This window comes from Sus scrofa, chromosome 1 (assembly GCF_000003025.6).
Source record: "Sus scrofa isolate TJ Tabasco breed Duroc chromosome 1, Sscrofa11.1, whole genome shotgun sequence".
NCBI classification, from domain to species: domain Eukaryota; kingdom Metazoa; phylum Chordata; class Mammalia; order Artiodactyla; family Suidae; genus Sus; species Sus scrofa.
In genome coordinates, this window is record NC_010443.5 from 166,198,395 (window position 1) to 166,220,852 (window position 22,458).

Genomic DNA, 22,458 nt, shown 5'->3' on the forward strand with positions numbered 1-22,458 from the left:
TACGTGACACACACAGACACCCCATGTCCCCATCCTATGTCCTATACATGCCCAACTCACAAACACCTGCTGACACCCGTACTGCCAAGGGCATTCACTGCTCTGTGAGAATGGAACTGTTTTCTAAGGGGGAGGCCTTAAGATAGCTTACAAACTTTTGCCTCGTGTCAAGTGAGAATTCCAGCAAAGGGCACAATTTGGCTAACTACTACCAGACACAAGCACACGCTGGTGTGTTTGTTGATCCCTGGTGCTCCTGTGACTGATGACTTGTTCGTGCGTGTGTGTGTGTGTAAATGCTGGTGCTCTGTGTGCCTGTAGTATTTATGTCTCAGGTGTAGTTCTCTGGAGAGTTTATAAGGCTCAGAGCAGCCAGAATCCCTCTTTGCCTCCGTGTGTTTATTACTGACATAGATGATTCGTGGTATCAACCTATAGCCGATTCCCTCAGGAAGGCTATAGGTTGATACCACGGAGACAGACTCACCCAGAGTAAGGGAAGTTCTTTTAAAATTGGAAATTTCGGAGTTCCCTTCATGGCTCGGTGGTTAACGAATCCGACTAAGAACCATGAGGTTGTGGGTTCAATCCCTGGCCTTGCTCAGTGGGTTAAAGATCCGGTGTTCCCATGAGCTGTGGTGCAGGTCGCAGACGTGGCTCAGATCCCTCGTGGCTGTGGCTCTGGTGTAGGCCGGTGGCTACAGCTCCGATTAGACCCCTAGCCTGGGAATCTCCATATGCTGTGGGAGCGGCCCTAGAAAAGGCAAAAAGACAAAAAAAAAAAAAAAAAAAAAATTGGAAGTTTCTTACAGGAGAGTAGTGACCAGGACAGAAAGAGCACTAGATAAGGGGTAGGAAAACTAGTGTTTAGTTTCCAGTTGTACTATTTACATGCTGTGTGTTGTTGGGAAATTCACTCAACCTCTCTGAGCTTTCCTTTTCTTACCAGTGACTCAGGAGGTGGGGTAGGGAATAACCTATCTTAAGGGGCTGTTGTGAGAATTGACTGAGATATTATATGCACAGTGCTTCATAACAGGAGGGCTTTTAAATAACTGCTATATAAAAAGCTACAGACAGGTAAGGGTAATATCGCTTATAGCCAAGCTGCCTAAGAATGAAGATTGGTGGCAGTGCAGCAGGTTGACCAGCACCTGGGTGCTGACCCAGGGCCCTCCCAGGCTGAGGCAGTAAGGGATGGACTTGGTGGGGGGGGGGTGTTCCCAACAGCAGAGCAGGGCCAAGAGCAGCAAGCAGGGAGGGAGAGGGAGCGGGCAAGGCCCTGACCTGCCGGCTGTGAGCTGGATCTCCAGGTGGTGCAGGAAGACGGATTTGCTGAACTCAAAATCGAGGCGGAAAGCCACCTGCAAGGAAGAAATTGCTGGAGCTGAGGTGGCCAGGAACTGTCTGGACATTGTCCAGACCAGTCCTGGCCCAGGCTTCCCAGCCCCGGCCCAGGCTTCCCAGCCCCTGTGTCCTCTGGGTGGACCCTGCTGGCACAGAATGGGCTGGGGGAGGGAGGACCAGGTGCTGGAGTGATGTGAGCTGAGCTTGTGGACTGTGGGGAGAATGCAGCCAAGGTCAACAGCTCCCCTGATGGGGCTTCTTGGCTGTGGGGCCAGCCCTCTGCCACCTACTTTTTTATTTTTACCTACAGGCAAAGAGAAGGCAACAAATCCAACTTCAGGCTCTTTCTGCAGGAATTTCTGGGTGGGGGACTTGATGGTTGGAAGAGGAGGTGGCCATCACCTCCATGTGGGGGCCAGAGGTGAGTGGTAAGACTGCCTCATGCACCTTGTTCTTGCGGGTGAACAGGTGTGAGGCCTGGAGAAGGGTGAAGACTGTCCCGGGCTACCCAAGAGGCTAGCAACGTACCTATCTCCTGGTCTGGTGGTCCTCCCGCCTCTCTGATGGCCCAGGTTCTGGTGCTTCCCTTGGCCTTCACGCAGGATTAGGGCCTGGGTCCCCTGACTGTGCCCTATGGCATCTGACCCTCTATGCTGCCTTCTGTCCCACTTGATGGCAATACTGGGACTTTGCACAGGTCCCTTACGTTCTTCCCAGGTCTGACCCTCACGGGGTTTCCCAAGGAGTCCTCTTGGGTGCCCCCTCCTCCTTGGGTGGCTGCAGGGTCAGGTGGAGAACCTTGGATTGTGTGCTGTTCCCCCTGGGTCTTTACCCAAGAGCTCCTGGTTCCACTAGTGCCTCACCTCAAAACTACAATCTCACTGTGTCCCACTGGGGAGGTTCTTCTAAGGAGCCCTAATCCCCTCCCCCATGTTCCCCTCACCGCCACCCCCCCTTGCAGACCCTGCTCCTGGGAGCACACTCCTGCTCTCTAGCTGGCTCCTGCTTCAAGCTCTTCTGTCTGAGTCCCACTTAACAGGCAGCTTGGCCTCAGTTAGGTCTCCTTTTTTTTTTTTGGCCACACCCACAGCTTGTGGAAGTTCCTGGGCCAGGGATCAAACCTGGGCCACAGCTGTAACCAGAGCCACAGCAGTGACAATGCCAAGTCCTTAACTGCTAGGCCACCAGGGAACTCCTTTATAAAGTATTTTTATTAATTTTTTGGTCTTGGTGTGCAGTGGCTTGATGTAGGATCTCAGTTTCCAGACCAGAGATTGAACCCAGGAACAGTGGTAAAGGTGCTGAGTTCTAACCACTAGTAGGTCTCCTCTTGCAACAGAACCTTCAGTGGCTGCCTACTGCCTGGGCTGATGGGCAAATGCCCCTATAATCTGGAGTCTACCTTCCTTTCCTGGTAATTTGCTTCTCCCTTCCCTACACTCTTCACTTGTACTTTAAAGCACATGGTAGGTGTTCAAGAAACGTTAATCTTTCTCTCCTTCTCTCCCCAGGTACAGCACAATGACAGGCGCTAGACATTTTAAAAATGTGTTAGGGAGTTCTCATCATGGCACAGCAGAAATGAATCTGACTAGGAACCATGAGGTTGCAGGTTCAATCCCTGGCCTTGCTCAGTGGGTTAAGGATCTGGCGTTGCTGTGAGCTGTGGTATAGGTGGCAGACATGGCTCAGATCCTGTGTTGCTATGGCTGTGGTGCAGGCCGGTGGCTACAGCTCTGATTAGACCCCTAGCCTGGGAACCTCCAAATGCTGTGGGTGTGGCCCTAAAAAGACAAAAAAAAAAAAAAAAAAAACCCACAAAAAATGTGTTAGGATACAGGACACTGGGATGACTGTCCAGGAGGAGGTGGGAGAGTGGTGGGTGGGAATGGTAGGATTCCCCTGAAGGGAAAGGAGGGCCGGTGCTCTCCTGGGGTGGTGCCCAGCCCCGGGGAACGGCTCACTGGAAGGTCATTTTAATGTCATTTCATGGGAGAAAAAACTAGCCTACTTAAAAGCCACTCTCAGGCCTCTCCATCCTTCCCAGTCCCCCCTCTGTTCACCTCCATTTCTCTTTCTCGCCTGTGCCTCCTGCCCCCACCCCTGGTCCCACCCCATGCCGCCCCAGCTTCAACCTTGGCCTTGGCCCGGAAGAAGGGGTAGCTGACGTTGCAGACTTTCCTGTGGAGCCTCCTCTCCTCGTTCACACACTCGATGCTGCCGTCCGAGTCATCCTGGGGTGGGTGGGAGCATCACGGGCAGCAGTTAGGGGGGCCACCCTTGCCTCTGCCCCCCAATTGCCCATCTGAAGCTGAAGCATGGGCCACAGATGCTGGCCCCCCCTAGGGGCTTGCGAGTGTGGTTCCAGTTCACTAAGTATGGTGGAGGCCCAGGGCAGGGGTGTGGGACTGGCTCAGTGGGGCCAGGTTGTGGAGAGCAAGCAGGTGCCCACATATATGCTTGGTCACTCTCTCTGTATCAACCCCCGAGGCAGGACTTCTCATCTGGCCTTATGGTGGAGACACTGAGCCCCAGAGATGGGAGGTAACTAGCTCAGAACACCAGAAAGTGGCTTCCTCCACTTGATATCCTCTTGTTGGATGGTAGGGGTGGGGGAGAGGAAGTGGGGGGGTGCAGACCTCCAGATCAATGAGAACATCTGGGAGAAGGCTGCACACAGGTATCTTTGAGCTCCCAGGTGATTCTAATGGGCAGCCAGGCCCCCCTACCTGGACCCCTCCTTTCCCGGCTCTGTGTGTCTCTTCAGGCAGGCCAGGCAGGCTGCCAAGGTCTCACCTTCTGGATCAAGCTAGCAAACTGCAGGTTTGCCGACTGTGAAATATTGAGGACTGTGCTGTAGGCGTTCTCGCCCTTGTTCTCCAGCAGGGCCTCCACGGCCACGCGCCGCCTCGTGCTCTCTATGATGAAAACCGTGGTGTCAAAGGACAGTGTGTAAGCAGAGCAGTCCTGGGCGGGCTTCCGCAGCACCCTCTGGCAGTACTCCCTGCGGGACAGAGACCGGCAGGGATCAGGCACGGGGAATGGGGAATGCAGGGGGGGTCCTCACCACACAGGTGTCACCTCTCCAATCAGCATGTTTCCCTTTTGGCGCTGGCTACCAGGAAGCTCAGAGTTCAGTTGGAGACAATCCTGCTTATTAGCCTAGATGGTCAGAATCTGCATCCTCATCTTTCTACAAGGTTTGGATGTGTTATTTCTATCTATTGTACATGTAGCTTTGATCTAGTCATCACATAGGTGGATAAAAGTTGAACATAAATCATGCGAAAATATATAAATTTAAAATAGGGTCATTATTTTTCCTTGTCTCTAGTTGATTTCTTCCAGGAGACTGTGCTCCATCCTCTGCTAATCTCCTTAGCATTGAGCCCAGGTGGCCAGTCGGTGGACCTCAGGGGTCACCTAGTCTGGGATGGGAGGCTGAGCACTCAGAACTCCAGATCCTCAGTATCCACCTTTTATCTGTTTGGTAATGTGGGCTCCAGAGAAAGGATTCTGTTTGTAATCAAAGTTTAAGGAGGCTGAAGTAGACTAACAGCATTCATTTTACAGAGGAGATAACTGAAGCTCCGAGAGGCCAGGGGTCTTGCCTGAGATCACCCAGGAGTTAGAGGCAGAGCCTGAGCTACACCCATGCTCCAAGTTCAGTGTTTGGCCCATGCTGCCTATTGAAAAGCATGTGCAGGATTGTTCTCCAGGGCCCTGGGAGCCCAGATCCACTAGGAGGGGAGGGAAAAGTGTCAGGGTGGGGGCAGGGAGGAGATGACTCACATGGCTGTGGGCAGGTCACTGCGGGCATCCAGCAGGAGGTCAGGGACACAGTGCTCATCCTCATTGCAGCCATTCCAGAAGGGCACCTGGGCCAGGGAGAGATAGCCATGGGTGGCTGGATAGGGGACCCGCCCTGCATCCAGCCCCTGTCTTTGCTGTGGGCTATGCCTCACCCCCACAGCTCACCAGCTCCTCTCTCTGAGGTGCTAGACATGGGCTTCACTGTTTCTGTCGCTTTCATAGATGCTTTTTCTCCTGCTTTTGCATAGATACTCCTTTCTTTAGAACCTGGCTGAAAACTCAGCTCCTCCAGGGTTCCTTTCAGTCCCTAGCTGAGCTGGTAGCACAAAACACCCATTCATCCAGTGCCACACTGATTGATCATTTACTGTGGGGAGCAAGCTCTCCGGGACTGGGGACAGAGGATGAGGAAGATTCAGCCTCTGCTCTCAGCTCATGGGGAAGATTCGTGTATGAACAAATAATTAGTGCGAAATGTGCAAAAAAAAAAAAAAATCTGTATAAGGACTAGAAGAGGAAGAAAAGAGGAAACAATTATTTTGGTCCATGGGTGGTTGGGAAGGCTTCAGGGAAGTGACAGTAGGTTCTGAAGGATGACAGAGTTGGCTGGATGGAGGAGGGGGAGAGGGAAGTCTGGAAGGAAGGACGAGCCTGTGCAAAGGTCATAAGGCATGAGACAGCATGGTCAGTCTGGGGAATGATGGCTCTGCAGGGCCGGTGTAGTAAGAGGTGCAGGAGATGGAGGGATAGGCGAGTCATGTCACTGCTTTTGGCTGGGAGTGTCCTCTGTCTTCCCAGACCTGCGTGTTGAAGGCTCCCTCTGGCTGCTGGAAGGTTCAAGACTAGAGGCAGAGAGAGCACTGAGGAGGCTGCTGCAATGTTCATGCAAGAGATGATGATGAGACGACGATGACGACAACGGTGTTGGGGTGGTAGTGGGTGTGGAGGGGGAAAAATAGGTTAGGGATTTCAGAGCAGCAGGACCTGGAGCTTGTCAGGACTAAGGAGAAAAGGGTCTGGGTGTTGAGTTTCCTTTTTCTGGAAGGAAAATATCTGGAAGGGTGACCCGCCATTCACTTATAAATTGTGCAGTTACACGGAGTTGTGTGGGGCACATGGAGTTTGCAGTGCCTGTGGCCCATTCAGGGGATGTGCTCAGCAGGTGGTGGGTGGCCAAGTCTGGACCTGAGGAGCAAAAGCGTCTCCAAGAGCACAGCCAGGGGTCTCTTCCATTCCCTAAAATCTCAGAGGCGAGCTCCCTGGCCCTCATTAGATCCACGTACTCTTATTTCAGACAAATTTATATCAAGACCGCCCCTTGGCCTCCCCCATCACATGGTGGATTTGTAGCTTGAAGTGGGCACACTGCAAAGGCAGCCAGTAAGGAGGACAGCAGAGCCACACAAAGGAGGGCAAAGCCAGGCACTCAGGGATGGGTCATGGCTCAAGACTCTCTGGGGGATTCTTGGGGGAGTCACTATATTCCAGAGCCTGTGTTCATCTTAGTGATTTCAAGTCTCCAGTGAAATACCCAGCACCCCCGCTCAGCATACTGTTTAAGAAATGTGAAAATTATGTAATAACCTTCAGAAAAAATTCTATCCACTTGATTAAAAGGGATAATTTAATATGATGAGAAACTGCTACACTCAACTGCATGCTCATTCCTTCAAGAGGCAAGATGTCTGATATCAGAACAATTCTGGGCATGGAACAGAAGCTAAAGGAGTTCCTGCTGTGGTGCAGCGGAATCTGACTAGGAACCATGAGGTTGTGGGTTTGATCCCTGGCCTCGCCCAGCAGGTTAAGGATCTGGCATTGCTGTGAGCTGTAGTGTAGGTCACAGAAGCGGCTCAGATCTGGCGTTGCCGTGGCTGTGGTGTAGGCTGGTAGCTGTAGCTCCGATTAGATCCCTAGCCTGGGAACCTTCATATGCTGTGGGTGCGGCCCTAAAAAAAAAAAAAAAAAAAAAAAAAAGAAGCTAAAGAAGAATTTGTAGCAAAGACATGGGAAGAATGGAAGAATGTTTCTAATTTGCTGGGGGCCAGAAATCTGTATTAGCAAGATTTTGAGACAGTTAGCTGCTACCCAAAGGCCTTGGTAATATGCCCAGACTGACTTTTTCAGCTCTATTTCTCACCCTTTCTCTACACATCTCTTCACCCTGCTTGTGCCCAAGTCCACACCTTGGCTACACTGTCAGCTTTCCAAGAATAAAAGCCCACCGTCCCCATCTCTGCATATCTGAATCACGCCTTTTCTAAAGGTCCAGGGGAAAGCCACCTCCTCCAGGAAGTCCCCCTGCCCTATCATCTGACTGCCTGGTAACACTATGAGCTTACTCCCGTCTCTGACTTGGCCTATGACCCTTGTCATCACCTTGTATCCACATCATCAGGGTCAGAGCAGAGAGTACTCTGTACCTTCACCTGCATCATGGGCTTTGACATGCCGACAGAATGAGTGACAGGTACTCATTCATTTGCTGTGGTGGCTTTGTAATTACTGTGATGGGAAAAAATATTAAGACTCAGTATATCCAGCTCTCCCCATCTCTGAGCTCACTAATGAAGATTCCAGCTTTGCCAGGCCAGTATCCCCCCAGCCCCACCCCCCTTTGCCCCCACCCCTGGCCGAACTATATGTTAAGATAGCCTCTCTTATGTGTTCGTGATGCAGAATCAGGAGATGAGGGAAGGTGTGAAGATTGGGGGGTGGGCGGTGGGATGCAGGAGGTCTGGGACGAGGGATGCTGGAGGAGGTGAGGGAGCTAAGAGGGGAGAATGAGAACAGATGGGGGATTTTCAGAAGCCTTGCTGATGACAATACAGTTCTTTTATGTTGAAGAATTTACGAGCAAGCATGTGAGTAATTCTGAAATTGTCGTTTGCCGGCTGGATTCTATATAATTCCAAGACATGGCTCGGAGGCTAGACCTCATAGGTCACGGTCCTAAGAGCACTGTGGTATATTTTAAAGTTGCTTCCTAAATCCTCAGGGATTCTTTTGCCTGCTTTCCTAGCACAGCTCAGACAGAATTGAGGACAGCTCGATGTTTTCTTTGTGTGGGATTTATATGGAGCTGCAGATGCAGGGAGCATCTGAATATTAGATACCAGAAAATTCCGATGCCCCCAGAGCTGGGGATTAGAACATATGGTCATGGGTGTGCGCAGATGAGGCTGGAACCACTTGGTTTGGGGATACCTGGAGCAGGCTTGGAGAAGTGTCTATTAATCAGTCAATCATTCCATGAGCACAGACCAGGCTCTAGAGGTTGAGTCACTCTCTCTGGCCTCTAGTATCCTTGGCTGTAAATGAGGGAGGTGGGTGACTGAGAACGAAGGTCCCTCTGGGCCTGTGGGTCTCGGGACCCACTCCGTGCTCACCCTCGCTGGGGATGTGGGGTACCTTGGAGAGGCAGAGAAGGCCAGGCCCTTACCTGCAAGACATTCGTTGGTCAGCGTGGGTCGCAAGGGAGGAGGGAAGGAGCCTGTTGGGGGTTTGTGGGGCCAGAGGCGGGAAGGCGCGGCAGAGGAAAAACTCCCTTGTGCCCGTGGCACTCTGGCCTGGGCTTCTGGGAGGAGATGGGGGTGGGGGTGGGGGTGGGGTAGGTGCCAGAGTTGCCGCCCCAGGGTGTTAGGATGTACCGAGACTCTGAGGGTCGTGGGCCAGCCGTCGTCCAGCATGGGGCCGTAGTCGGGGTCCACCAGGGAATACTCGACTGAGAAGGTCACTGGCTTCACGTAGTCAGCCGTGTCCTGCGTGGGAGGAGATGAGGACAGGCTGAAGGCAGAGGACATGTCCGTGTCTGGACCGGGACCACTCAGAGAGAACTTCCACCTCCCTAACCTGGAAGGGCAGGGGCCCCATCAGCCCTGAGCATAAGTCAGTGGGGCTTTAGTACTTATGAGCACAGGGAGGTTCCCCAGGGGTCCTTAGATGGAAATCGTGCCTCCTGAAAAGGGCCCTTGACTCAGCGTATGCCAACCCTGATGCCTGGATGTTCCACAAACTCCTACTCATCCTTCATGGCTGGGAACTTGTATCCCCAACACCCCATCCCCATACTCTGTTCAGACCTGTTACTGACACTCTTACACAGCCTCCAAGCTATCTGATTGTGTATCAATCTTCCTCCCTCTGAAGACTCTTAGCACAGTCCTAGCACTATGACAAGGCTTAATAAATGTGCTAAATCAATGAATGAACAAACATGAACAAAATAGGGGTGATTCAGGTGGTTGCTCAGAGCTACCTGAAAAATCCTCCAATCCCTGCCATGGAACTCAAAGCTTGACACAAGTGCCTTCCTTGTGTTAAGGCAGGAGCTTACATCAGAATCGCACCCTGACTCCGAGGAGGGTCTGTTGAAACACTGAGTCCCATCTCTAGAGGTTCTGCTTTAGTAGGTCTGAGATGGAGCTTGCACACATGCATTTCTAAGTTCTCAGGTGATGAAGATGCTGCTAGTCTGGGGACCACACTTTGAGAACCAGCCCACAAATACCTCTGAGGGGCAACATATTCATAGACACCAGGACTTCTTGCTTTTCTGACCTCTGCCCATTGAATACTGGGGTCAGGCGGGCTCTGAGTGCCCCTGGCCTTCATCTCTGAGGCTAAAGTGTGGCTGGGGGTGTGGAGTTTCTATGTGGAGGCACCAGAACCCTACTGGTTCTTCCCTCTGCCAGTCTGGCCTCTGTTCCTCCCCAGCCTGCCTGTGTCACAAGTCCGTCTTACCTCATTTTCAGTTTTAGACAATGCCTGCTTATCCTTTCCTTCAGAGCCATGGCCCCCACTGGCTGACCCCATCCTCTCTGCTAGATGTCACTAAGCCCACCGCCCTCCTCAGGGTTCATGTAGAAACGTGGGCTAGAGTTCCTGTCTTGTGGCCCAGCCATACAGAAGCCGCTAGTATCCATGAAGACGCAGATTCAATCCCTGGCCTCACTCAGTGGGTTAAGGATCCGGCGTTGCTGTGAGCTGTGGTGTAGGTCGCAGACGCAGCTTGGATCCCGCATTGCTGTGGCTGTGGCCGGCAGCTACAGCTCTGATTGGACCACTAGCCTGGGAACCTCCATATGCTGCGAGTGTGGCCCTAGAAAAAGAAAGAAAGAAACATGCGCTGACAAAAAAGGGATGCCAGAGAAGGGTACAGTGAGGCGGTAAGTAGTGTGTCCCAGTGGCTGTTCTTCTGGGCTTGAGTGTGGGTGGCCAAGGTCCAGGACACTGGCCGCTGCCTGGCTCTTGAGGTCTCCTGAGCGCCTTGCCTCTCCCATGGCAGCACCTCCCCCAGTTCTGCATTCCCTTCCTGGAGGAGCCTGAGCTCTGCTGGTGGGGCTGCTGGGGCTGCCGGGCATCAGGCTCACCAGCACATGGAAGTTGATCCGGTCACAATGCTCCTGGCCAGAGGAGAGCAGGGCGGCCCTGTTGGTGTATCGGTCCCCGCCCTCATCCAGGTGGGCTCTGGGTGTGTACCGCCTCTCATCCATGGTGGCGTTATACCTGATGCCTGGAGGAAGGAAAGGGCACGACTATGGAGGTGGGGCCAGCCACGCTCCAATCAAAGACATTTTGCCTCTCTTTAAAAATAGCCTCTGGAAAGTCAGCCTCCTCCAGGAAGCCCTCCAGCCTGGCCAGGCCAGAGCTACTTCTCTCCCCTCACAGGGCAGGAAATTTCCACACAGAGAGTGAATGATTCAGTGAGAAAGAGTAAAGGAAGGAGCTAAAGAGAAGAAGGTCAAAGAAGGAACAAGAAAGTTGGGGCTGACAGTGAAGGGATAAAGAAAGTGGGAGAGATGGAGAGGAGGCAGGATGAGGGGTCAGGGCGATGTCCTCATGTGAGGCCCTCCTGGAGGGAACACACCTCTCCACCTCTCCTGTCACCTTCTGGGTCTCATCCTCGGCTCTGGGATCCTGCCAGGTCTGGGTCAGAGCCTCTGCAGGTGAGTTTCCATCACACCAGCTCCTCAAACCTAAGGCTGTTCTGGGGTTTAAGGCCTGCAGCCTCCTCCCCTTCAACTAGGCCATCTTTTGCTAAATGCAGGAAAGGCTCAGCCTCCTCTCCGGTACCCCAGCAGCACTCTGGGCACACCAGGTTCTTGCACGGTTCTCCTTTCAGAGAGAGAAGCTGCAAGAAGCAAACAACAGCCCAGACCTGCCTTTGTTCTCATTTTCCTTCTGGGACACCTGAATTTTAATCATCTGATTGGCCCTGCTCTTTGGCTGAGGAGGAACCAATTTCCTGCACAGGCCTAGCCTGGTCCTGGAACCTGCAGCTGCCACTTGCTGGGGCTGCCTGGGCCCAGGGCTGTCATGAGCTGGGAGTGATGGACTCTCAGAAGGAAACTGCCCAGCTGTGGACCCATGCCCACGCTGAGCAGTGACCACTGCTACTCGGTTCTTCATCCACCTGAGCCCCTGGTTTCCAGCTCCCCATCCTGGTTCTCTTTCTCTCCATCTGACTCCACAGCTTCCATATCCCAGATTGTTCCACTGCTTCTGGTCCTCTGTTCTGATCCAAACTCTGCCTCTGACTATTTCCTTCTTCCCCGGCCTCTCCCTCTCTTGGTCACCATGGCTCACTCCCATCCTTGCTCTGGTGCAACATCCTCTTTCTGCCCCTCAGACTTAGGGCACCAGATGAGCATCTAGGAGTCCTCAAAGGGGGCTCTAGGTATGACCTGGGACTTAAAACCCATTTTGGCAAGAGCCCGGGTTTGAAAACTGACTGGAGCTGGAGAAGGCAGAGGGGCCTGATGTACCGACAGTTGCTGTTTGGATATGGGGTGCCAGGAAGACGGGTGTGAAGCAGAGGAAGGCGGCCAGGCAGGTGGCGTCTCTGCCGCTGCGTTTGCAATCCCTGTGAAAGATGTTGATCTTGGATGGCTCGAAGTGGAGGCTGGCATTGATCTGAACCACAGGGCGGGACCTGGGAAAGAAAGGACAGAAGCTGAGGCGGGTGGGGCACGAGGCTGCTCTGCTGGGACCCAGGAAGTACAGAGAGTCAGACGGACTGGGAGCTGCAAATCCACCAATGGAGGGTGAGTAGGGGTGCTAGGTGTCAGTGGATTGGGCAAAAAAAGTGCATTGGTGGATGAAAGTCAGGCTCAGCCCATCGCGGCAGCCCTTCATCATTTTCCTGGGGATGGTGCTTGCTGCAGACCGTACGGACCTCCTTTGCTTCTGCATCACATCTGCCCTACATGTACATCAGAGTAATCTGGAGAGCTCTAAAAAAATCCTGATGCCCCAAGTTCCCAATCCGTCCCACTCCCTCCCCCTCCCCATTATATATATATATTATATATATATAAAATCCAGATGCCCAACTTGCTCTCCAGGTCAAATCAGAATCGGCATCCACTTGTCTTAAATCAGCACGTCTCAGATTTTTAATACGTTTGCACATTTTCTGCAGATCTTGTTAAAAATGCAGATCCTGCATTTCTAGCAAGCTCTCAGGGGATGCTAGTGCTGTTGGTCCCTGGACCACACTTTGGAGAACGTGGGTGTTAAAGCACCTTGGGTGATGGCAATGTGCTGCCAAAGTAGAGAACAGCTCACTGTTCTAGAGATTCCCCACCCATCTGACACCGCCCCATCCAGGCAGCTGAGGACATGCAAATTTACTCCTCCATTGTGCAAGTCAAACCAGGCATTTATAGAAATGATTACATAAATGTGGTGTGATTTAGATGCTTCAGAGTTTTACTGTGTGTATCTGTGCTAATCCCCTGCTCTTCTAAAATGTAAGGGGGATGTACCTCCTCCGTGATCTGGAGACAAAAGGGTGGGTTTGAGTCTTGGCTCCACTGGGGAAGGTCACCACTTTGACGGGGGATTGCCAGCATCAAAGCAGGTAAGTGGGAACACCCTCTGACGATGCAGATTGCTGTGTAAACATAATAGCTTACATCAGGGGTTCTTAAATTTAACTGCCCATTGGAAACAACCACCTGGGGAAGTCTTTAAAAATTACAGCTGCCTGGGCCCCTCCCCTGGAAATTCTCCTTAGCTATCACTTACAACTACCTAAGTGCTCCCACTTGTGCAGCAGACCTTCAAAGAGAGGTGGGCTGTGGCACTGGTGCAACTGCTGGGCTGGACCCTGATTCCCCAGGGTTGCCCAGAGGGCCAGGGACCCCATCTGGAGGTGTGGGGCAGCTGATGCTTTGGCCATCCACGTGAGGGACATTAGGAGCCCGAAGATACACTGCTGCCTATTACTCCCCTAGTGGGCTGTTACAGGAGGCAGAGGCTATATTCCAACTTTCTAGAGATACTGGAGCAAGGATCATGAGGCTACATGCAGCTCCTTCAGTAACAGCTTCGTGTCTCTCTCCTCCTTTCCTGCTTCAGTTTCCCTTGACCTTCACTTCTGCCTTTGGGATTGAAGCCCCTCCCATAGTGTAGGAGCAGGCGCTTTAGCCTCAGGCTCTGTTTTCTAGGGAACCTAGGAGGACATTTCCTGTCCAGATGGTGATATTCTGTTTTTTCCTAGGGCCGCATATGAGGCAAATGGAAGTCCCCAGGCTAGGGGTCAAATCAGACCTGTAGCTGCCAGCCTATGCCACAGGCACAGCGACATGAGATCCAAGTCATGTCTGTGACCTTCACCACAGCTCATAGCAAAGCCGGCTCTTTAACCCACCAAGCAAGGCCAGGGATCGAACCCACATCCCCATGGATACTAATTGCATTTGTTTCCCTGTGCCACAACGGGGAACTCCTGTATGGTGATATTCTTGAGGACCAAGAAGCTAAAGATTCTCTCCGTGAAGTTGTAGGCTATCTCTGTTAAGTACTTTCCTAAAGATGTATGAAACATGATTGTGTTGATATCAAACTATATGCAGGTAGAAAAAGACTGGTAGGAAATATGCCATAATGTTAATAGTGGGAACGTTAGGGTGATGAAATGGTGAGTGCTTTATTTTATGAAGTGTCTTTAAGTTATTGCATTTATAGCAAAAAATTAACATATAGAATTAGCTCATATTAATATTTTTTGGCTCAAAAGGTAGCTGACATCACATGGTAAAATAGATGAACTTTTAGAAACCCCCTTTAAAAAAAAGGCAGTAGACCATTGCAACACAGAGATTGCCAAGTACAAATGTATGACAAATATCTGATGGTGTAGTGCAGAAGTGAGGCCCTGAGAAAGGAAACCAGGGGTTTGGACGAAAGAAATCTTTCACACTAGGGGAGAAGGAGATCCTTTCAGCTGATAAGCATATCCTTAGCCTCCCTTTAAGTAGCTTGAGAAGCTAAATGGAAGAAATGCCCAAGTAGCCAGAACTTTAAGGAAAAATGCCAAGAGGGGCTTTTTTGCATTTAGAAGAGGGATTTGGACTTCAGAATAACAGTGGTTCTATAAAGAGGAAATCTGTAGTCATGACAGGAAAAGATCAGGGTGAGTTTGGCTGACAGTGATGAAAGACAAGGAACAAACATCCCAAAGCAGGTCTTTCAAACCCTGTATCCATCAGGACCCTCAGGAGAGCCCAAGGGTCAAGAAAAGCAGGGGAACCAACCACAAAATCACGGCGTTGCCAAGGGCGCCCACTGCCAGGTCCACGAGCCCGTCTTCGTTGAGGTCCAATTGCCCATGGATGCTGCAGCCAAAATACTGGAGGCCTGGCGCCAGCTCTGTGGCGGCAATTCTCTGTGGGGAGTGGAAGGAAAGAGCTAGGCATGAGCACTGTTAGCACAGCCCAGGGCAGGGCCATACCAACGGGTGGATACAATTGGGAGCCCTGGAGAAAGCCTGTTTGAAACCATCAGGACACTTCCCCAGCCGAAAGCTATCTCCTCTCCTGATCTTTCATGGTACCTGAAATTCCTATCAAGAAGTCATTCTTCAGGACTAAAATAGTGGTCATAAAAGAGTTCCTCACTGAAGAGGGAAGAGGGGGCAAGATAGGGGTAGAGGATTAAAAGGTACAAATTATTAGGTATAAAATAACCTCCGAGGATATATTGTACAACACGTGGAATATAGCCAATACTTTATAATAATTATAAAGGCAGTAAAGTCTTTAAAAATGGTGAATCACTATTTTGTACACCCGTAACTTATATAATATTGTACATTAACTATATTTCAATTAAAAAAAAGAAGCTGGAGTTCCCTGGTGACCTAGTGATGAAGGGTCTGGCGTCGTCCCTGCTGTGGTGTGGATTCGATTCCTGGCCTGGGAACTTTGGAATACTTCAGTGGCCAAAAAAAAAAAAAAAAAAATTCCCTGGTGGGTGTAAATACACATTAGCTGGCAGGTAACCCATCAGTATCTCTAACTGTGGTATATTAGACTATGTTATTGATAAAATAGATAAAATAAGTAGTGACCTTGGGTAAAAAAGTGATGACCCTGAAGGCATGGGACTTGAGATGGGTCACTCAGGGGGACAGCACTGTTTCCAGCCTGAGGCATTTCCAGGGAAGAGAAGCCCAACTAGGCATCATTTTCCAAGTGTAGGCAACTGCATGAATGAACGCACATGGAGGGTGAGGTTCAGGTCCTTGGGATGTTGTTGTTGCTGATGGGGAGATAAAGTTAAGCAGGGAGAGGGTGTCCAAAGGGATAATGAGAAAGTCTTGAAGACAAATGCACTCATTGCAAAACTTGGATGAGAGGCAGCAGAGCTAGGATAGAAGGGACTCCTTTCCTCTGTGAGCTACCGGGACTCCAAGTCCTGGCTCCGCCATCCACAGGGGTGGGGTGGGGGGGCGTTACCTGCTTTGGTGTCTTCAGGAGGCTGCCTTGGAAGCCGTGGAAGATGTAGATGGCTCCTCCGTGGTTGTCCTCCAGAGGGGCTCCCACCACCACGTCGTTGTAGGAATCTTGATTGAGGTCCCGGACCGAGGCGATGGAGGAACCGAAGCGGGCATTCTGGTAATTGTGCGAGTCCTCCAGGGTTCCATCATAAACAAACTGGTTCTGCAAAACCAGGGGCAGGAAAAAGCTCAGGGGGACTCAACAAGGGCCATCAGGGTCGTGGCCTCCTCTGGCCTGCAGCATCCCCACTCCACCCTTCTTCCCCAGCAGCCCCTCTGCGTTTCCCCTTTCTCTCCCACCGCTTAAGCCCAAAGACAGAAGGGCTTCCTATCCTCCCTGGCCTGGCTCCCCAGGTGGATGCTGGCCCCAGTTTCCCCTCTGGAAGTTTCTCCCTGATCAAGGCAGGGGTCCAGTGCCCCGGGAGAGCTGACCGGCTCCCTGGCTCAGTACCTGTCTCAGGTTGTAGATGTACACTCTGCCCCGCTCTCCACCCTCGCTGAAGTACATGGGCGCGCCCACCAGTAGGACATCAGTCACGCCATCGCCGTCAATGTCCACCGAGGTGATCTCACTCCCGTAGTAAGAGCCTATCTGCGGCACAGGGATGGGGACAGGGGCGTGGGGCTGGGCTGCTGAGAGGCCTCGCCCCACCGGCGGATGGAAACTGAGGGTAGCCTCTGACTCAGGATTTCTGAGGAACAAATGAGAAGGGCCCTCCTTCTTTTCTCCTTCTGCTATCCATCCCGCCCTACTCAGCTTTCCGTTATTTAATTTCACTGATTGCCATTTATTTTGTCTGCAAGTGATACTTTTTTTTTTTTTTTTTGCCATTCTCGGGCCGCTTCTGCAGCATATGGAAGTTCCCAGGCTAGGGGTCTAATCGGAGCCATAGCCGCTGGCCTACGCCAGAGCCACAGCAACGTGGGATCCGAGCTTCACCTGCAACTTACACCACAGCTCACGGCAACACGGGATCCTTAACCCACTGAGCAAGGCCAGGGATCGAACCTGCAACCTTATGGTTCCTAGTCAGATTCATTAATCACTGAGCCACGATGGGAACTCCTAGTGATACATTTTAATAGCAAAAAAGTGAGCAAAAGAAAAATAATAAATGAAGAAGAAAATAAAAGTTATCCATAGTCCAAACATCTAACTATACCGTGGATGTTTTTGTATATTTTCTTCTGGACAGTTTTCTCTAGGGGGGCTGCATATGTGTACATGGTTTTATTTTTACAATCTGAGACCATACTGGATGTATAGTTTACATACTAACTTAAAAAAAACAACAATGGATCATGAGGATTTTCTTATGTCACATTTTTTTCTACTGCATTATCATTGGTGATTCTATAATATTCCACATTATTGGACATTTAGCTCATTTTCAATTTTGAATGTTCCAAATAACTCTGGGATCAGTACCTTGGATGGTGACTTATGATTTCGTTTCAGCCTTTGAGCACTCACTGAGTTCCTCTCCAGCCTTGGGTGCTGTGTCCCCACTTCAGTGAGGGCACCCTCTACCCACTCAGTCAGAAACCTGGGGGTCCTCCCTGGCTCCACCCTCCACCTCTCCCACCTGCAGTCTCCTCCACAAGTCCACCTGGTGGATGCCAAACTCATCCTGAATCCATCTACTCTGCTCCTCTGATTCTGATGCTGCTTCTCCAGGTGAGGCACCTTCTAGCACCCCCCCCCCCAATCTCCAGGCTGGCCCCTCCAGCCCACCTCTGCAGGGAGCTAGAGTGGTGTCCAGCAGCTGACCATGCTGCTCCCTTGCTTTGGAGGAAAATGCCCAAACTATTCAGTGTGACCCTCCTGAACTGGCCTCCCTCCATCCCCAGCCTGTGTCCCCCACCCTCTGGTTCCCACAGCCCCTCCTAACATACCACATGATTTCTCATCTCCAGAAGCCCCAAGCCCTGGCTGGGTTCCAGGCTTCCCCCTCAGATATATTCCTCTTGCCTGTACCCCTCTCCTCTCTGGTCTTTCCAGGCGATGACTGTCGTCTTAGGTCACTTGCTGTTGGAAGCTACCCTTGCCCTTCCCCACTCTACTCCCTGCAATGGGGTCCCTCCTCCATCCTCCATACACCCCCAGCCCCCTCTCCAGCACCTGCTCCTCCAAGGGCACTGCTGACCATGGGTGCTGTGCCTGCCATGTCCCCTCTGGGCCTGGGTGCCACACCTGGCACGCAGGAGGTACTAAATGTTTATAGGAGCAAGGGGTTGCTTTAGGAAAGAAAAGGAGCCCTTTCCAAGGACAGGCCCTGTGAGAGATGCTTTACAGCCTGGGGTTGTGGGAGCTTCATGCTGTCTTAGGAGAGATCACTGTCCTTTTTACAGGGAGGGAAATGAAGCTCAGAGGACTCAAGTCCCTTGCCCAAGGTCAGAAGGATGGTCACAGCCAAATTGGGCTGGAATGCTAATCCATCTGCACCCGAGCCCAAGATTCTCCCTCCCCAGCTTAGTGTGTTTTCAGAGGAAATCTATCCTCAAGCATTAAAAGCTTTTACTAAGGAGAGCAATAAAAATACAGAAGACTAAAGAAGAAACATGGGGTGGGGGGAGGAAAGCGATGTGCCTACATAAAGTAATGAAGAGGCAGACAGAGCAAAGAGGGAGGAGGAGAGAGACACCGTCTAAATATGTGGCCTCAGCTATGTGGGTCATGGTGATTTGGAATCCACTTAACTTCGCTTTCTTCAGCACTGCGGTTTCTCGTTCGGATGTTGGAGGCGGAACCGGGCAGTAAAAATGTCATAAATTCATCAGTGAATTCCCTCCAGCTCTCAAGGACTAGCTTTGAATTCCCTAAAGGGCCAGGCCTGGGCAGATTGTGGGCGGGCAGGATGGAGGCTGGGGACAGAGCAGTGCCCAGGTCCTCCTGTGCCCTTGGGGTGGGAGAGGAGTGGTGGGAGAAGGGCTCCCTGCAGCAAAAGGGATTTAGGTTAGACCTGGTGAAGAGTTTGTCCTCACAGTGACAGGTCAAAGGCAGCAGAAAGCGCAGCAGACAGGGCTGTTCCCAGGCTCTGGAGAGCCAAGGGCGAGCCAGAACAATGATAAGCTCAGCTCAGGCCCAAGGTGCCAGGGATGCTGGATGCTGCCAGGCAGGAGGAGTCAAGGCCTAGTTTGGGGATTGTCGGGAGTCAGGAGGTAGCATAACGCAGAGAGCCCCACAAGAGTCCTGGATTCTGAACTTGACCCAGCCGTGAATCTGCTCTATAACCTTAGAAAAGCTATGTTGCTTCTCAGGACCATGCTAGTCCTGTGCTGCTGAAATGACTTGAATCAGAACCCTGTTTCCTGATCTTTTCACCCTCAATGACTCTTTCCAACTTGCATTCCTGACCGTCTTAACGGGACTCTTAACAGCACAGCCTAGTTACCCCCTACATCCTGTGGTGACACTGACAGCTGTACAGTTCTGCACTGTGCCCATTCCAGTGAAGGAAAGAAGTTGGCATCTTTTTCCTTTTTTGTCCTTTTTTGGGGGGGTGCACCTGAGGCATATGGAGGTTCCCAGGCTAGGGGTTGAATCGGAACTACAGCTGCCGGCCTACACCACAGTCACAGCAACTTGGGATCTGAGTGGCATCTGTGACCTACACAACGCTGAATCCTTAATCCCTGAGTGAGGCCAGGGATTGAAGCTGCACCCTCATGGATGCTGGTCAAATTGTTTCCACTGAGCCATGACGGGAACTCTGAAGTTGGCATCTTGATGAACCTAGGGGGCCTTGCTGTGGATAGAGGCCTGATTCCTCCCACTCCTGGCAGTACCAAGGTAGGAAGGCCCCTTCAGGATGCTTAGGGGCCCTGGCAGCCCAAGCTGGGAAGCCATAGCCTGGATGCTGCCTCTAGCCCAGAACTCTGGACATGACCAAAGAGAGACTAGTGGTCAAGGGTAGAGTTTGGGTGAATGCGCCAGGCAATGCTCCATGAAGTTGGGGGCAAGTGAATTCTCCTGGGGTTCTCCTTGCTGCAGCAGGGACAAGGGCCTGGCTTTCCAGGGCAGGAATGAACTCCAAGGTGGGTCTGAAGGAGACATAAGCCTCCTAACCAGGAAGGATGTTTGTGGGTCTGGGGATAGTCCTGAGAGGGGAGAGCTGAGCTGCAGTCCCATCCAGCCCGACCGTTCCCTCCAGCTCTGCCTCCCTCTGCCCCGCCCCCAGCCTCCCCTGCTTTACCTGCTCGCCCTGCAGGGCCTGGTGGATGGTGAGACTCCGGTTGTTGTGCATGGTGAACAGGATGGCTTTGCCTGTGTGGTTGAACCGGGGGGCTCCGGCCACGTACACCCGCCCCTGCCCAGAGGACACGACCGACGTGACTGTGTACCCTGCCACAGGAGGAGACAGGCTGGTCTCTGGCTCTGGGTCCTCGCAGACCCTGCTGGGACTCGGCATGTGGCTCACAGCTGTGCTGGAGGGCTGGCCGCTGAAGGGAGCGCATTCAGAGCAGACAGGGCACAGCTGGGGAGGCCTGGAATGGGCGGGGCTTGGGGACGGGGTGGGGAGAACTCACTGTGCCCACCCACTACTGGTGGGCATCAAGGAACCAGGTGGGGCCACTCAAATGCACTGCTGACCTGGAACAGACACATCACCTGCTTCTCCTGTCTCACAGGTGAGCATGAGGGAAGAGGGAGGAGAGAGGAGGAGGATTCGTGCTTCTTTTTATATTGGGTAGGCGTTGTTTTGGATCCCCACCGACTGTCTCTCTGGGGACAACCCAGTGTTCTCTTCACTGTCAGAACCCCCTGCTAAGGGGTCATTGAAAACTGAAGGGTCAGGTGTTCAGAGGCAAGGAACTGCTCCGCTAGGGGCATTTAGGAGGGGTCTCAGGGATTCCTGCAGCCCCAAAGCTTTGCAGACTCAAAGGAAGCCTAGGCTTCTTTCAGTCCACAGGTACGCCCTCAAAACAGAGGGAAATGGAAGACCCAGGGGCTATTTGGGGAAAGGCTGCCAACCCATGTTTTCGGGATCTGTGCCCAATCACTGTGAATTTCGAGCCACCCATCCATCTCTGGGGAGTGACTGCAGCATCTTCAGGTACTGCTCCTGAAAGTGGGGCCCTGGCAGGTGTGCAAAGTGGAGTCCCATGTTCTGCCAGCTTAGCTGGATACTGGATCCCAGTTTTTAGATGGACGTCAGGCCTTGTTGGCAGTTTCTGAGCTGTTTCTGGAAAGTGGATGTCTCCTTCTGCCATGTGTGTGTATGTGTGTGTGTGTGTGTGTTTAACATTCTCTCTCTGGTCTTACTGGTTGCTTCTAGAGTGGCTGTGGGATTCACAGAAAAGCCGATTCCATGGCTGGGAGGTGGGGTACTCTGGTTCCAGACACCCCATCTTTGACTCTTGGAAGTGTATTCTGGGAAATGGGGCTTGAAAGGTACATCGCGTGGGGATGTACTTAGCGCAGCTGTATGTGAGGGCGGGGTTAGGTTAGCCCCGTGGAGCCAAGATTTCTTCCTAGCTGAGCCCTCAGTGGCACTACTGAAAATATTCTCAATTGATCCTGGGTATATGTGGGCTTCCTCAGAATGAGGGACAGTGGTGGGGGGAGGGTCTTGGGGGCTGAACCTTCTAGGGGGATGCGTGGGCCGACTCTCAAAGCTCCAAGCAGTGCTAAGAGCTTCCGGCTTCCCAGCTGTCTGCTGGCTGTGGTTTCAGTTCCCATGCGGCTCTCGGACCGGCAGGGCCACCCTGAAAGCTGGACAGCCTCCCCCAAGGCCTGATAGGAGGACCCGTGGCCAGAAGTCTATAAGCCTCCCCAGTGTGGGGGCGGAGAGCCTCTCCCCGAGTCTCCTCCAACTTCCCCCTCTCCCTTGGGGCACAGAGGGAGGAATCGTCCAGAGATCCCAGACACTGCCCTCACTGAACAAGGGAGGAGGAGAAGGGCACTCTCTCAGGACTCCCACCCAAGGCCATGACCATGGTTAAGGCAAGACAGTCGGGCCTCATGAAGGCCCTTCATCCTGGCTCTACCCCACCAGCGTCTTCTGAGAGGAGGAGAATGGCCCTGCCGGGCCGAGGGTGGGGAGAATGAATATTCCACCTACTGCCCCTTCACAGATACCTTCACCATCTCCCTACTGCTGACATGCAAAAGCTCAACCCCTTAACCTGGCATTCCAGGCCTCCTGCTGCAGCCTGGCCTCCCCTTCCCTCCCTTTCCCATTTCCATTGCTCCCTTCTGTGGTCACCCTGGTCTGCTTCCGTGTCCTGAATGCACCCGGCACTTCCCACACCTCCTTCCTATGTCTGGCCCTTCTTGGCATATTCAAATCTTTTCCTGCCTTGGAGACCTGTGCAGACCCCAGCTCTGGCACATGGAGCCACAGTGTGCCAGCCCGCTGGGCCACAACCACCCACTCCCTGGGGCCCTGGCCATTGCTGACATTATCTGCCCTATTATTTAGCACTGCACCTGTGCCCCTTACTTGGTGTCTCCACTGTGAGCATAATGCAACGCGGTGGACTCAAAGGAGTGCTGGCCTTCGTCCTTC

The 22,458-nt window shown here is 52.2% G+C and overlaps 1 protein-coding gene across 2 annotated transcripts in view; it reads right to left on the reverse strand.

Moving 5' to 3' along the window:
• ITGA11 (integrin subunit alpha 11) overlaps positions 1 to 22,458 on the reverse strand; it is a 124,446-nt gene that overhangs the window by 11,794 nt on the left and 90,194 nt on the right. For both annotated transcript variants that reach the window (XM_021100519.1, XM_021100522.1), the window contains exons 12-22: positions 20,143 to 20,291; positions 16,398 to 16,538; positions 15,906 to 16,109; positions 14,703 to 14,833; positions 11,928 to 12,094; positions 10,533 to 10,675; positions 8,811 to 8,921; positions 5,140 to 5,225; positions 4,144 to 4,351; positions 3,483 to 3,581; positions 1,288 to 1,364 (exon numbers count right to left, since the gene is read on the reverse strand). In XM_021100519.1, the coding sequence (XP_020956178.1) occupies positions 1,288 to 1,364; positions 3,483 to 3,581; positions 4,144 to 4,351; positions 5,140 to 5,225; positions 8,811 to 8,921; positions 10,533 to 10,675; positions 11,928 to 12,094; positions 14,703 to 14,833; positions 15,906 to 16,109; positions 16,398 to 16,538; positions 20,143 to 20,291 (1,516 nt within the window). The remainder of the gene's footprint in view (positions 1 to 1,287; positions 1,365 to 3,482; positions 3,582 to 4,143; positions 4,352 to 5,139; positions 5,226 to 8,810; positions 8,922 to 10,532; positions 10,676 to 11,927; positions 12,095 to 14,702; positions 14,834 to 15,905; positions 16,110 to 16,397; positions 16,539 to 20,142; positions 20,292 to 22,458) is intronic.